Source organism: Mycetomoellerius zeteki, unplaced genomic scaffold (assembly GCF_001594055.1).
Source record: "Mycetomoellerius zeteki isolate Tzet28-1 unplaced genomic scaffold, Tzet1.0 scaffold667, whole genome shotgun sequence".
Taxonomy (NCBI): Eukaryota; Metazoa; Arthropoda; class Insecta; order Hymenoptera; family Formicidae; genus Mycetomoellerius; species Mycetomoellerius zeteki.
Window position 1 is genome coordinate 334177 of NW_017257683.1, and position 17457 is coordinate 351633.

Here is a 17457-nt window from a genome sequence, read left to right on the forward strand (position 1 = left end):
GAGAAAGGGCGAGCGAGGTGGCGCGGGAAAAAGAGAGAGACGCGGGGCTCTTTTCCGTAATTTCGGGGTGAGCCGGCAGGGTCGATTAACGGGGCCGTGATTCACCCGTTAGATCGGTAAGGAGGAAGTTCGCTCGTTCGCACGCGCGTCCGAGATCTCGCGATATTTCGATCTGTTTTCTTAATCCTCGCGACCACAGTGGAGTACATGAGATAAGTGTTTCACTTTGTTGATCTTCGTGGTGATTTCTCATCGCAAGCTGGAAACTCCTTCTCTAAAGTGAAAACTTTACGACGATTTGATTCATTTTTGTGAAACTGCTCGACACAATTTTACACACACTCAACCGAATTCATAATGCAAGGACTCGCTAAGGATGTATAATGCTTGCAAGATTCTTGGTGGAGTTGTAATCATGTGAGAAAAGTACATTTATATATTTGTTATTTATGTGTGCAGTTTCCTTAAAAATTTATGTGACGCACGCTCGTTTAACAACATAGGAATCGAGTTCCGTATTCCAACTTTGAACTGGTTAAACTGGCGCCTTAGATAAATTAGATATAATTAGAACGTGAGGTTCGATAAAGTTAAGCGGATACAATACGTAATTGTAAATTGCTCGTTAATTCATAAATCTTCGACGCGATTTCATTCATATTTTCACTCTCGCGTTTTCCTTCTTTTTTGCTTCTCCTTCTTTTATCACTTCGTGTTCTTAGTATCGCTGTGATACATTAAGCGTAAACTAGTTCTGTGGTATTCAAATTCAAATGCACTCAGCTCCATACAGGCGGATCTGTTACACGCATTTGTCCGGTTCAACACCAACGTGCTATATTTTACAATGTGTTATAATCATGTTACCGCAATGTTACTGCAGATAACGTACGCATCGTGAAACGCCCCTATCCGTGGATATATACAATATTATCTATTTGTATATGCAGGATATCTCAGAACCATCATATTTTCTCTCAATTATAGCTGTTACGAACACAGAATGTTTTTTGGTGGTGAAAATATGAGAAGCTCGTTGCATTAAATATGCCGTTAATTAATGTTTACGAATTTAATTTCAAATTCGCTTAAAGCTAAGTAAAAAATAAGATTTTGTTATCGTCATTGAAAGTCAACACTTCCTCCTTTGCAATATAAAATAACTTCCTTACTTAGATCTTCTTCGAAAGACAATTTGCTTCTAATTCTAAACTGCACATACTGCGGCTAAAAACAGAGACATTTCGTGGGTACCTCTATACGCAAACAAAGTACACAACGCCAAAACTTTATGCATTTACTTGAAACTTCCTTTTCCACGATTTAAAACGTCTTCATTCGCCTAGGAATTGTAAAGTGAATTAGAGATGCTGACGTAACTACCTCGCGGGCATATAAATTTAAAGGATTCCGATTAAGATTTTGTCCTCGCACCCGGAATCGTACATATTTGATTGAATGTAACCCGCGAAAGACGGTCCCGACAAAGTTTCGAACTTCCCTCCCGCGAACTCGGAGAACATCTGAAAACGGGTTAAGGGTCGGAAGTTTCGCGCCGCCGCTTGCCGCGCGCGCAGTTTATATCCCCCGGAATGTTGAGGGAAAAAGTTTCTCCCAGCAAGGACGCAACTGGTTCGAAGATTTCCCCGCCGGCGATGACTCGATTCCACGAAATTGCCAAACGCATCGCAACGCCGATGCCTCGCCTGATTATCATCCCGGAGAGCTTTCTTCGCTGATTGCGACATCGTATAATTTAGGGTCTTGTCTAAGCTGTTCAAACTGTAGCGTTGAATTAGAAAGTATCACGCACGATTTTCTCACGGTCATGAAAGAAAGCAGATAAACAATTTGCTAAAATTGCTTTAGCGGAAATGAATAAAAGTTAATTCTATTTAAAAAAAAAAAACATTCAACAAGAAATTAAAAAATTATTATGGATGAATGAATAATATTACTTTCGTTTTAAATATTAATATAATACATAAGTTATGATATATATAATAATAAATATAATGCATAAAAAGTGCAAGAAACAGAGATGATTTAATCTGTCTCTCTCATAACGCTCGGCAGCTGTATATTATGCGCATAATTTTGACTGTAATATCAAAATATTGTACAAGCATATTTTAAAGTACCTACATTTTCTAGACGTTGTTTCTCGTTCAGTCTGCAATGCTGAATCATGACACTTGCGAGGTCGTATCCAAGATTGCGCCCGAAGGCGAGTCGGCGGGATGAGGAGACTTTTTTTCTCGCAATCGATTGTAGTACGACCCAATCTACGCGGTGATTTTTTCGCACGATGCAAAATATGCGCAACGAGCGTAGTTTTGTGGATATCTCATCTTTGCAAATATTTCCGATGTATTGTTGATTTTTCTACGCGAGCCCATGTTCGTTTATCTCTGTACGATTTACGAAAAAAAAAAGAAAGGGAAAAAAACTCGACAGATGGAAAACCGAGCGAGACGCGTTCCGGAAGATTTCGCTTTTATCGCGCGCAAATATTTCTTCGCCAGTGACGGACGTCGAACGCACACGCGACGTGCAGTGTATTCGGTCGATGACCCACTTCGCGCGCGAAGTTACTCGGACGGTACCAAAATTGGACTTGATTGATCGACTTTATTATTTAGCCCTGTCAACCGCATTCTGTAGCTGGAATTTAAATCACGCTAAAATCGGAGGCGGCGCTCCGTCATCCGTCCGTTATTATATAACTATCTTAATTTACAATGGACAAAGAAAGCTCGAGCAGATTCAAGAAAATTAATTACTCAGAACTCGTTTGTTAGCCACGGGCCACTAACTTAAAAATAATATATTGTTAAAAAATTTCAAAAATAATTTAGCACATAAATAGATTTTAATATTGACACTATATTACAAACGTCAGTTACAATTTGATAAAGCAGAATATAAAACGATGCACTTCTAGAAAAATGTTATATAAATAATGTATTTACAGAAAGTAATCATTTTTCCTCTCAAAATATTATAATTTCTCTAAAAATTATTTGTTGACACATTCGTATCATTTAATATCATACTTTCATTTGTTTAACATCTCATGAAAGCAACATTATCTTCTGTTATTATAAAACATGCCACTATAATAAAACTTTTATTTGATAATTGTCGATAATTTAGCGAGTTCTTAGCGCATGGTTAAACTTTTCGACAAGTCGCTGACAAGCCGAACAGGTTCAAAGAGGAAAGGTGTAATACGAGCGATTTCGCAACGAGTCGCAGTTCAATTTCGCCGGTCGTCACCTCTCGAAAGTCCGCGGAGGGAAAACTTTTTCTCGGCCAAAGGCGCCCGTTGTCGATTGGAAGAGACGGCGATGGGGGCTGCTCGCGACACGGCACAGCACTCGGGGGCACTCGGTCGGCGACCCAGTTCGCCGTCGGCGATGTCGTGAAAGAGGGAATGAGAGAAAGAGAGAGAGAGAGAGAAAGAGAGAGGAGGTTTTTCGAACGGCGCGCGAAAGTTGAACGTGACCGGCGAAACTTTTCGTGGTCGTGCCAAGCCGAGTCTCCGCGACGCCGGGCGACACGACGCGACGCGAGGCGAGGCGACGCGACACGATGCAGCGCGGCGTGGCGTACACAAGTGCGCACCATCGGTTCCGAACCGACCACCCTCGCCCTCGACGACGACCTCGACCCCCGACAGGTCCAACTTGTTGTAAGAGACCCTCCGAGAGTTGGCCGTACGCCGCGTCGCCGCGACCTAACGAGGATAACTATTCGGTGTTACCGAGAGAAATATCGGTTGTGCGCGAATTATCTACGACAGCTGCGCGAAATCGCAGGTACTCTTCGTGAACAAAATGGTCTTTGTCTCAGAAACTTGAGATTACGAAATTATTTTGTACTCTTGTTCTATAATTGAACTGACACAGATAAATCAGTAATAAAATGAAAATATATCCTTTCCCGTGGAATATATGGTGCTAATAAATATCCGCGAAAATGTCTCTTTCAAAGGATAATTTTTAAAATATCCTTGTCATAGATTATAATTTTACATCCCACAATATTTTTGAAACGCGGAAATAATGCAAAAGTTTTATATTTTCACAGAAAATACGTTGTAATACATCGCGATTGAATCAAATATGTATTCAATAAAGCGTTGAAACGAATGTGATAAATAATGGCTAATTGCAATTTGCAAATTTTAAAATTTATATCAAATCTATAATCTACATGAGCGTAATACATTACGAATATTATCTCTAGAGGCGAATTACTTGTGTAACACGTGCACGCGCGTGCACAATAAATCTAAGGAAAATTGTGAGCGTTTAAACGCAAGATACGCAGAGTTATATTCCTCTCGACAACGTTATCAATGTTTCACGGATCGTACGCATCATAGAACAATGCATGTGTGTACATACTCTTTCAAATCATATTTTTATTCCTTTTTCACAAGGACGTTTCCAAATAAAAGTTCCGCATCGAATTCGCGGCCATATCAATTCGGGAGCGTTTTCACACAAATATAAAACATTTTACTTTTTTATCGCTTTCGACCGATCCCCAGATTGTCGTGTGGTTATTTTATAACCGCCGTGTATATACACGTGCGGCAATCCTTTACTCGCGCGGCCGTCGCGCCGGTTCGATAGTTCACGGCACTCGGTCGAAGTTTTCTATCGGAGAAACTTTTTTCCCAGAGAGAGAAGAGCGTTCTTAAGGGGTCATGACATCGCTCGGAGCTTTCGCACCGAGATTATCCTCCCCGCCGCCTATCGATAATCGATTATGCGAGCCGATGGTCGCACGTGAGAACCTCAAGGCTGATGTTATACGTAAAGTACAACGGGAAACACAAACTGCTTTCGCCCCGTTGTTGTTGTTGTTGTTTTGGAGCGATGTTAGATAATAACGACCCACATAACTGACGCAACTTTTCTAATATCTTATTTGAGTTTTCTTCTCCCGAATGATTCTGTTTTATTTCATTATGGAGGATAGAGAAAAGAGAGAAAGAAAAAAGTTCAGGGAAAATCGATTGCACAATTATACTTTTTCGTGTGTAATGCGACGTAAGACGCAAAAAAAATATTAAGTTCAGAGAAATTTCTTACTCATATCAATTACATGTTCAATTCAAGATCCACGAATATTTCACACATATTTCTTCTCGCGGTTTATCTACGAGATGTATTATGAGAAAGATTTTAGCACGTTCTGCGAATATCCGGTTCGTATCCTGTCGCAATCGTAACGAAATCTCACGAATAATCCAATTCCGTATCATACGTTTATGTGGTCGAATCGAATTAAGGCGTAATGTTCGATTTTACAGGAGATAATTATAGCCTACGCGGATCAATTTTTATTAGTTTCGGTGAACGAGTTTAGTGATGAAGCGTTACGTTACTTCGCTCAAGCGAAAACCGTTCGGAAGATCCGCGATAAGCGAGTTTTTCGTTATTTATTTTCGCCCTACGATATGTAATTAACAGATCGTGAGTTAATTAAGAGAATTCCAAGTCGAAGGAAAAGAAAGAGCATTCGTTTCGGGACGTTCAATACATCGATAAGAGCCGAAGTTTCTAATCGATAAGTCACGTTCCACTTACGCGAGCGTATCGAGACGCTTCGGTAATTTCAATTTTCCCAGGCGCGATGATAAATCTCGCCGACGCGTAATTGCCACGGGCGGCATAAAACGATACGCCGTCGGTAAATTAAATCGTAAGTGGAAAGTAGTTAAGGTCCTCCATTCGTCGCGCGCGGCACAGCCACAGACAGTGGATGAAGTGATTATTGTCGGAATGCGGTCAGGCGAGTACGGAGAATGAGTACTCACGGGTACACTTCGTTTCCCGTGTTTTCTTTCTCTGCGATTCGGGTAATTTATCGTCGTAACTGCAAAGAGAGAAGAGCAAACCGCCGACCGTGCCCGCGCGCATCAGGTATATACCGTACATAATCCCGCTAAACGAAAGGAAACGTAAGCAAACCGACGTGGAGCGGTCCATTGAGAATTTATAGGTGGATTTATTAGTCATTATCGTGACCACCCAGACCGGTTGAACGCGACTATTGGCACGAGTATGCGAGAGATAATAATTAGAAGGTACAACACATTGAAATTAATTGCGACACGCGATGAAGTTTAATATTGATCATAAAATAGTCGATACAATCGTCACAACTTACGTGTTATCGTATCATTTTTTATGTTGTACATACATACTTTAATCTTGATATATAGATCTAAGCAGGATTGGGAAAGTCACTTTGTAAGTTACTTTATAAGTTACTTATAAGTTACTTTTTAGATTATCTTATATGTCTTTGTTATCAAAATTAAGTAGAAAAAATAATACAAAATTGGAGTAGATAAAATATAATATAAAAAAATAAAATACCTGAACTTATTGTACTCAATTTCTATAATAAAAAATAACTTATAAGTAACTTGGAAAGTAGCTTTTCCAATTCTGAATCTATGTTATTCAAAACCATATGCCATTGAGAAATCAATATTCCAAATAGAAACTTGTATATTATCAGTACCAAATACGGAAATAATTTGTACCACTTATATTAATATTAACCTTAATAAGTTGAAGTAAAATTAAATACTTTAAATTTGCTTTTATGTAGGCGAAAGTGAAGAGTCTGATATGAATTCTTTCTGACGCTTTTTACTCTGTTCTTTCGGCAATGCAAAATTGCGCTACTAACCTCAGTAGCATGATAATATATGTATCAACTATATATCGACATAGTAATCTAAATCTCTAAATGTGAAGAAGGATACAAATAGTAATGACATTTTACAAAATTGTTATGTCTCTCACACAGATGAGAGAAAGAAATAAATAATATTAAAAAATAATATTTGAATCAAAGAAATCGTCCTTATATATAAGGACTAGATGCATCAAGGAGTTAATATGATACCCAAAGGACGACGTCGCGATATTCTACTTGGGACACTCGTACTTCGCTCGAGAATTGCGGCTGGTTATTGCTTCGAGGGCCATCACTAGACGCAAGACCGTCCTTTGGCGGTCGGTTGCCGTAGGTGGCAACGAAGGAGGTGGCGAAGAAGGAGGTGGTGTAGATTGAGGCAACACGGTAGTGTAGTGGTAACTATAATGAGTGGTGGTTGTGTGAGTGAGACGGAGGGAGAGAGAGAGAGAGAGGGTGAGAGAAATGAAGGCAAGGGAGCGCAAGAGTGAGGAGTTGGGTCGAGCAAGGGCGAGATGGGCGAAGGGTGCCGCGTTGGATGGCGAAGAGAGAGAAGGGTCGAGGGAGCGAGAAGGGCGAGTGTGGGAAAACGTGTAGCCTCAGCCTCCACCCTTTTCCACCCACCGACCACCCTGTCGCTGCTGCTCGGTCCAAGAGGGGCAAAAGAGGAGGAGGAGGCGGTAGAGGGCGAACAGGGAGGACAGGGGTTGGTTAGGGGGTGGTGAGCAGGAGGAAAAAGGGAACTCTGGGACTGCCGAGGGGAGTACGACGAAGAGAGAGGGGTTGTCGCACGCCTATCCGCTCGATAGCAGCTTACAGTCCGTACACGTTCACTACCTCCCTAGAATTTAGTGCCCTCTGTCTCTTTTTCCTTACTTCTTTCAAAATTTCGCGAAAAAGACACGTCGGTGACTAGGTGAATGCATACAATGTTGAGATTTCGTCCGGTCGTCGTACGAAATTATTTCTTGGCTTACGTCTTGGAGCGTCTTTCTGTCGGGCGTGATTGAACACCATCCACTCAGAGGGTGTCTGTTAAAAATATGAGACGTAGGACTTTCTTTGTCATCGCTTTCTTTGCTAACTTAATTAAGCAAATTTTATTTCCCACAGTGTTATTTTGTATCCCACAATATACAATTTAAAAAAGAATTTATTAAAATTGTGTACCATACAAACTAAAATTACTTAATTTAATTCCATTTCTCATGATTATCAGTTTCAGACCCAAATGGAAAAACAAATGGCAATGAGGAAAATATATTAGGTAGACTAGTAGGTTAGGGTCGAAGGGTCAGAAGAAAAGAGCGTCTAAAGAGAAAGTACTATGTTGGCTATCGGATGACGATTATACAGGCAACGCCTGTTTCTTACCTTTGGTGCCTTTGTGAAACTGTATCCTGCTGTGTCTCGGATAACAGAGACGTCGGTGGAATTACTGCCGTGAGACACAGGCAGCCCTAGGCGCGAAAGCCTGAAGATCTCCCGCTTGAATCGCCCCGGAAGGATATTTCTCCTTATTATCTCGTTTTAACAGCCGGACAGTGGCGCCGTATCGGATGAGGAAAAAGTCGCTTTAAAGTCGCATGCGAGCGACCGAATTCGTTTTAAACGCGCCAACCCCTCGGCGCGTTTTAATTAAAAAAATATCCTCGGCCTTGCGCGAGCACAAAAGCTGAAATTACTCGAGAAGCGGGCGACGACACTCGAGCAAGAGAAAGAAAGAGAAAGAAAGAAAAAGCATCCGACGTCTTGAGACTTTCGCGCGGGGATATCATTAAGCACACCTGGATGTAATACGTGCTCGTTCGCAAATTGTGGCACTGAGATATACCCGCCTCTTCCTCCCCGCCCGTTCCCTTCCACACCCCCTTTTAACTCCCTCTCATCCCCGACACGCAGGCGACGTGGGAAAAAGAGAGCAACGTCAGAACTTGCTCTCGACCGTTTCCTAGGTCGCCGCCGACGGGTCTTCGTCCTGGAAAACCCTGAAAATTGATTTTCCAGGCGCGGTCTCCCGCGTTACCCACGCACAGGTCTCTCTCGGTTGCATCGATTTTCACCTGGCTTCCCCCTGTCCGCTACCCTCTTCTCTCTCTCTCTCTATCCATCGTATATCCCTTCTCTTTCTTTCCTACTGCTACCTCGTTGCTCGCCATCGCCACCGACTCAAACCAAGCGTTCATTCAGAATCCGAGAGGAAAAAAAGGAGCGAAATCTAGGTCAATGGAGGTTTGAGAAATTTGCGATAGTCGCCACCGCCGTTTCGTTGCGGCTCACCGTTCGTCCGAGAGACAAGCGAGGAATATCGTCCGTGTCGATTTCACGCTGTTTCAAACGCGAATATACTCGTCGATCGAGAAATTCGCGCATTTGATAAAGCGCGAAACTAACAATGCTCGGTGGAGTTCACCGACGACGATTAAGATGTCCAAAGTGAAATAGATTTATCTCTACAAACGAATCGCTACCGAACGTTTGCGTATTTACGATGTAACCTAAAGTATAACAACTCGACTTCACAGACGCACTATTTCTAATTACTCGCGTAATGAACATCAAGCAAAAAAAACCATTACCTTATCTAACAAAGAGACTCGGAAGAAACGATGGAAGGGATGACGGAAGTGTCAAGGGAAAAGTCGCGATAATTTATTTTACCGCTGTTACAAAAATCTTACACGACTGCGAGCGATCCGCGCAACGAGTTAACAGCCATTTAGATAATAAACTGTACATTTCGCGCTAAATGATAGCCGAGATCCCCGCGGTTCCCTCGCGCATCGTTACCGTTGTCTGAAAATGAAGGAGGAGGGTCGAGTCTCCGCGCATTAGAAAAATATCAAGGGCAATATTTCTTCCCCAAGAGTGTTGTTCATCGCGCCTTTCGTAACCGAGAACGAGACCTCTGGAGAAAGAAGTAGGGGAACGGGCGAAAAGAAAAATGCGACAAGTAAGGTCCTGTTGCGCTCTCTCTCTTTAATGTTCGGAATTCTATAACGCAAAGTTAAGGAGAACATACTGCGATGGCCTTCAAGTCCGAAAGTTCGCAAAGTTAATACAATCCAGGGGTCCGGAGTTTTGACTTTGGTCGCAACATGATGAAACTTGAGAAATCACGCTGAGAAATACTTGTTGCGAACATCCTTAGAAGTCTATTTAGCCTACGGCGTGACGATTTAATGTCTTCTGTTTGGAAGAACCAATTGAAAACTGTAAATTTCTCTTCCTTCTCAAAGAAAACTATTTTTCCGGCTGTCACATAAAAGATGTATTTAAGATAGTTACATCGTACATGATTAATAAAGATACGCAAATTAGAGAGCTGAGATTTATGGAAAATCGCGGCTAATATTTCCTATGACTGTCAGCGAATATCAGTAACGTGATTAATTTGTGATACTAAATGAGATCATACTGAAATTAATTATTCGGATATTTTCGATTTGTAGATTGGAAATATTATCTTCAATTTCACATATTGCACATCGATTATGTATCAAGTTGCACGCAGTTCAGAGATATCCATTAATAAAAATATACTACAGTAAAAATATATACGTAAATTATTTGTGGAAACAATGGTTCCATATTACAGAAAAATATTTGCATTGATGTTAATATTTATGATGTATACATTTCGGTATTTTATTTCTACTTTTAACGGTATTATCAGATGTTTTAAAAATTTATATTCTTTACATATTTTTTTCATGTTGAAAAAAATTAAATCCTTGAAACCAATACCCGGTATTACCAATTCTGATATCACCAGCCGTATTAGCAAAGATTATATAGTAGTAAAAATTTTCAAAAATAGCAACAGTTTCGCGATAACGTTTGAATGACAGAAATTATTTCAATTCATAGAGACGTAATTCACAAAGAATACCCGCGGCAGAAGTTCTTAGCTATTTTTTCTCGCACGGAGAATCCTCAAATTTCTCATAAATTACCATAATTTCCCAACCCTAAAAAAATAAAAGACTCGCGTCTGGGTTCGCGTAGAATTCCATCCCGATTACGTCCATATCAGAGACGAGTCATAATTTACGGACCCGCGACGCGGGAACGAGCGCATTTACTTTCCATCGACGTACAGGGGGGGAGGGGAGGGGAGGAAATACACTTTTCACACCCTCGCTCGAAACACCATAAAGCGTGGCTAGGCGGGAAGGTCGAGCGAAGTCAAGTTGGGTTAGGTTAGCATCGTGAATGACGGAGGAGGGTCGCGTTTCGCCCCGATAAAGTTTGTTCGATCGGCCGTTAGTCTCCTTCTTATGGCCCCTTTGCTGCAACAAGCTTTAAATTACGTTCATACGAAAGTTCGCGAACGTCGCTCGCCAATAACTTGAGCATCTTCCAAAAAAAAAAAAAAAAATGCGCGAATTCTTAAAGAGAAAGAAGAGATACGTGGATAATAAGACGTGAAAACTGATGGCAAAACTTTCTTACAAAAATACACCTCCAATTAGATTTTACGCGTCCGTTAGCCCTTTAAATTCTTCTTTACCCACATCCTAAATTTATGCTAATTATGCATAAACGTATTATTCTCGAAAAGACTTCACTCGGGTCACGACTCCACAATGTGGAACTGGCATTACACACACGTGCGGTTCGTGTCTTTTCCCGTGGACTTGGAGGTCGGGCACGTTGTGCCGGAAAGCGTGCAACGGCCGCGGACGAGCGTTTAACTTTGTTCCGAAGTTCTCCAAGGTCGTGCCGGCGCGGCGCGCCCGTTGTAGGTCGGTGCCACTGGAGTAAAGCAGCGAGAGAGAATTTCCCGAGGCCGCGTCATAAATCTCTATCTGCTGCCTGGGGGTAAATGTTCGCGGAATAGACTTTGGCGACGATTGTAATTTCGCGCCACCGGGATGTTGTCTCATCCCCACGTGTATGCGAACACGTGTGAATATCCGTGTACCTGTACCGCCGAGAGCGCAAAAGATTTATCTAGCCCCACTTTCTTTTCTTTCGCGTGAACGAGGAGAGGAGCGACGCTTATTGCTTCAGCGATTGTGGCTTTTGGTAAATAAATTTATTATCAATGTGACGTAAACGCGGAAGAATATTTTAATTTATGAACCTTTTTATTAACTTCTTTAAAAGTCCTTTTAAACAGCCACATATAGTAACTAGAAAATTTTATTTTTGACCGCTGTAAAAAACGAAAATTTCTTGACGTTTCTTTAATATCCCATATAGGATCACCAGTAACTACACTGTTAAATCTATAGTGTCAACTTTAATCTAACGTGAGTCGCCACTGTTCCTACTAAATATATTATTATTTTTTACCATAATGATACTTAAATTTGACACTATATCGTACTAATTTGACACTATACAGTATCAAATTGACATTGTATAATGTCAAATATAACTATTGTTTTAGTATAAAATAACGATATGATTGAATAGGAGCAGTGGCGACTCACGTTAAGTTAAATTTAACACTATAGATTTAACAGTGTACAATGAAACCAACGCTACTGTCAATTGACTCTCAAGGTTCTGTTCAGTACTGGGCCATCACTGGCAAATGACTGGCTAAAATGACTGACCCAATACTGGACTGATTAAAACCCTACATAGGATATTTATTTAATAAAATTTTTAATCGTACATTCTTATTTAAACATTAATGTAGAAAAGATATTCACATCTACACAAAGTATTCATCTGTAGGAAATATTCTCTTACATGAATTTTCATCTTTGCATGTATTTTAGTGTTACTATAGGATTAAGCTGTAACCTCGAAGTGATTATAATACACGATTAGCAAGATAGTCAATTCTGCGACAAAGTGTGACGCAGAAAGGGATTAACGAAGTGAGACTTCAACGCGTAAATAATTCACTCATAGTCGGCAAATCAACCTCCACAAACGACGAACGATTATTTCTAGTTGCACGGACGTGGCACAAGGCGAACTCATAATCCAATTTTATGTGGCAAAGTAGAAAAAAATCGATCGACCCATGCCTGACCTAAACTCCGTGTTTAATCCTTCTTTTCTATCGGTTCTATAGCTTGATCCGCCGACAAAGTATTATTTGGCCGTTAAATTGTTGCGATAACGTAACATAGAGTTTCGCGGAAATGTCAAAAACAAAACTCCCCGGGGGGATTACTTGACAACGAGCACTTAGCTGCTCATTCGTACGGCCGTAAAAACGACCGTTTGAACTTTTCGCACGCACTGCCGATCTGCATAACCGCGGGAAAACCGGCGCGAATATCTTTTATACATTACGTTAAGCGCCGTATTTGCTTTTCGCGATACGAAATAAACGATCGCGTGCGTTTACCAAGCATTCATACGTCAATATTTAGAACGAATTGTCGTCCGTACGATTTACCGCTGTTTGTACGCTATTTATACGCGCTATTTATTATTTATACAATGGAAATTTGCGATTCGCGGCGCTAATTGACGCTCGTCGCTGTTGCAACATTCAAGCGGTCAACCGCTAATCGTTTGTACATCTTGCACGAGATTAATTTATATATCTTCATGAAACATTCTCTCTCTCTCTCTCTCTCTCTTTCTCTCTCTCTCTGCTTCCTTTTTCTCTTTTTCTTTCCGCATTTATATCCGTAATAGATCGACACTAAAATAAGTGATCTTACAATATCCTAAAATGGAGTCACCCAGTTTTGCCGTGTAATAATAGTAAATTAATAATGGAATACCAATAATTTCATCAATACTTTACGAATGATTAAAGCTACTATCTTGTAGAATTAATTCGACAATTGAATGAATTATTTAAGAAAACTGGACGACGAAGAAAAGTAAGCTTTTGAATTGTTGCTTCGATTAAAATACTTCCAGTAAGTTGAAGTTAGGAAAAAAAGGTAAATCAGATTAAAATATGTCTCAAGTGTGTGTAATAAACTTTAATGATGAAATTCACGACGATGATTTTAGTATAATCCGGGCAAAACGATACCAGCGCGGTACCATCGACAATGGAAACAACAATGGTTGTCATTTCTATTACAATAGACACGCTGCGCGCTTCTGTTCTAACAATTCCATTATCTCCGCGCGAAAGCCTCCGCCAGGGCGAGGCTTTATTATGCCTATCAGAAAATTTAGATCGTTTATTTAATGGGATATAAATAGTCGAGCGCGGCCTATTAACAAAATACGGAGTATTTCGCGTGGAACAATAGCTTCGCGAAGTCATTTGGCCGTTCACACGACGACTGCAATTATACGTTTCGTTATAATGGCGCCACAAGTAAGCAATTTAATGCTTAACGTTATGCAATTAAAATTAAAAATGGATCGCATAATATCACGGACGTCGATTTCATTAAAATTTTTAAAAGCCGCCCATGCGTTTCGGCGGTGCGTTTCAACGATGTAACATGCTCCATTGTACACGATAATAATTTCATCCTTTTTTTTCGCAGCCACAATTATTGCAAGACGTGAAAAATGCAAGGGAAACCATTTCAAATTTAATAATTTATCAAGCATTTAATTTGAAAGTCTAATTTTGCTTGTGGATCTTAAATTAATAGATCAGGATCAATTCACAAATTAATACTTTACTACACGGAGTAATGAAGTTCATTATAATCGTGAGGACGTGATCATTAAGTTCTTAGTATTAATTTATGCAGTTAAATAAGTGTGCCTCTCTTTTCAGGGAAATGCCTACATCTAAGTGGTCTCACGCCCGAACCATTGACTGCGGACGACGATTACAAGCTTTTGCGACTCGGTATCGGCTTTACAAATATGGTAGCACGTGCGACGAAAGGCAGCGCAGATCTTACAAGAAAGGAAATTAAAGAAGGTCAGTATGCCGAACGCTTTTAGTACGTTCGAAACGAGCGATGAGATAATTACGAAATCTCGGTCGAAAATAATTATTGCATAAGCCGATATCGTCCCGACATAATTTACGGGAAAATTAATTTGAACTTTGTATTATATTAACGTACGTTATACAATATTTTATCATAATATTTATATTTTATTATGTAAAAAATCGAAAGATAGGATAATATATCGGTCCGATTAATATTTATGAATTTAAGCTCTACAGTTTCGACATAATAAGTATTTGAGACATGCTGAAATTAAAACATTCTTAAAATTTGTGAAGTTATTTTTGCAATGATTAATTATATACAGGGTTTCTATTGTTTTTTTTTATTAATTCTTTAGTCATCTCGATTTTCCTTTTAAAACGGTTTATTCAAAATTTGTAATTCAGAACACTGGCTTGACATGCATCGGTGTTCACACCTATTGCTTTCCTTTTTCTATTTCCATTAAAGTCGGCTCTAAACGACATGGCCAACATATGCCTTTGACGAATGCCCTATCCCTGTACTAATGTTGACGTTCACGCCTATTTACTTTCCTTTTTCTATTTCTATTGAAAAAAAAGAAAAATGGACACTGACATACGTGAATACAATGTGTACAATTTACGAATCTTGGACAATACTATTTAATTGAAACTTTCGAAAAAACTTTCGAAAATTCTTCTAAAGAACAAGGAAACAATGATTCAATTGTTAGAACTGTAATATTTTATGTCTATTGAAATAATAGCTCAAGGACAGATGTTTTAAATTTTCGTAACACCAATTGAGGAGATTGACGGAATAGAGACACAATTCTATCTTAGGCCCTTTTTCCAGAAATAAACAAAGAATTGATGTTGCTTGCATTAGTTACTAGAGACTGAACGAAAATGGTACGATAATGTGTTTTTATTACAACATATTTATGTTAAAATATCTTACGAAAACTCATCAGATGATGATTGAACATTATTTCAATCTATTTTGTACAAGTAAAAGTAAAATGTATTTCGTATTCATTTTGTATTTCTTCTAGAAAAATGTGAATATAAAAAACATTTCTGCTGTTCATAGGCTTTTTTTTCTGTCGATTCTTACAATATTATGATCAATATTTCATCTTTTTTTTTCGCAGCCACAATTATTGCAAGACGTGAAAAATGCAACCATTTTTAATTTAATAATTTAATAATAAAGAAAAAGGGACTAAGTGAATTTTTTAAATTGCAAATAGCTTTTTAAATATTGAACATAATAGAGAAATATTATATAAATCAAGATTTTGTAATTAGGCCTTTATTCCGCCCATCCCCTCAATTAATATCTCACAACGATCGTATAACGATTGTCAGAAACCAATTCTCTTTGAAATATGTTGTTAAACACAAAAATTTAAGAGAGACTTTTTTTTATATTAGTCTGATCTCAGATTTAAGGGTGAAATTCTCAAAGTTAATTTTTATATTTGATTCCTATCAATTATCAGCGAAACGGTGAGATGTACAGAAAAAAATTTTTAGATAAAAAATTTATGTTTCTGTATATACTTGATGCATTTAGATTTTTCAAGAATCTGATATTTAAAAAATACCCCCAACCTCCTCTTAAGCTTTGGGAAGTTGTTTTACTTCTTAAATTCTTGACTCTGAAATTGGGCCGATATAAAGAATATACATGTCTCTTAGGCCTGTTTTTTCATAATATATGATTACCTAAAGATTAAAGATTACTAACTGATTCATCAATGAAATTCATTCATGAATTTCTTGGTTACCTTTAATCTTTAGGTAATTTATTACGAAATCGGGCCTTAGATGTTTATGTTCGACAATATATTTCGAGGAAACTCGAATCAGTACCGGACAGTTGTGACAGCTCTTTATTAGTTTATCAAATATTCTAAAAACAGAGAATAACCGAGACACGTTTACGAACATATATGCTACGAATCGATAAGTTTTTCGAACGAAATGTGTTGCTGATTGTCCTAAAGCAATCAAGAAAGCCAATGAAATTCGAGAAAATTTGAAAGTAACGTAACTTGAACGATAAGCGAACCACTCGAACCACCGCAACTATTTTTCTCAAATATTCTCAATTGTAATTGGTCTGCTTAAGCTATTGGCGTATTTGTATTCAACGTTTCAATTGTGATGCTATAGAACCTATAAGACCCACCGCAGCGCTTTCTGTATCGTTTTGCTTAGGTTAGTTTTCCTCCTTCCAGAGAGTCTAATACCTTTTAGGTAGTAATCTAAAAATTAGTACAATTTTGACTGTGAAACTGAAAACCTCGCAGGAGTACTGGAAGAGATACATACGATGTATCGCAGCATGGGAAATACGGGTTGAAGAAATAATCGCGAGATAAGTGTGTGAGGGGTGCCCGGAGTAAATTATCGAAATCCCTGAAACGTAAGGAGTGTTTTCTTTTTCTTTTAACGGTGCAATGTGTGTGCTCGCGACGTAAACTTCGGTCTCGTTCAAGTTTATTTATTCGTGCTCTACCCTTTGTTCGAAGTTTCGGGTACACTGTTCCTCCGAATATATCTCAAGAATCGTGAAACGGAATCTCATCGAATGCACTGAGTTCTAAATAAACAAAGGCGATCTAAGAATTCTCACGTTTCGGAATTTATGCCAAAAAAGACGTGATACGCGTTGCTACACGTATTTTCCGAGCAGCCATTAAAATTACTGCAGCATGTGTATTAAAGGCGGGAATATAGAGGCTTACGTCATGCACCTAGCGAACGAACACCTAACGAACAACGAACGCAAAAGTTTATATTATTTGTTACATAAATGTCGCACAAGTTTAATCGCTATGTTCAACAAACATCGAATCTAATCGAATACTACACTGAAAAAAAAGATTGGCTGCTGCAGCAAA

General features: G+C 39.1%; 2 protein-coding genes across 2 annotated transcripts in view; one reads left to right on the plus strand and one right to left on the minus strand.

Moving 5' to 3' along the window:
- Dnmt3 (DNA methyltransferase 3) overlaps positions 1–17457 on the minus strand; it is a 130636-nt gene that overhangs the window by 111201 nt on the left and 1978 nt on the right. The gene's annotated exons all lie outside the window — the stretch shown is intronic.
- The window catches only part of Tdg (Thymine DNA glycosylase), a 116229-nt gene that overhangs the window by 91988 nt on the left and 6784 nt on the right, over positions 1–17457 (plus strand). The window contains exon 7 of the mRNA XM_018457751.1: positions 14396–14545. Coding sequence (XP_018313253.1) covers positions 14396–14545 — 150 coding nt within the window. The remainder of the gene's footprint in view (positions 1–14395; positions 14546–17457) is intronic.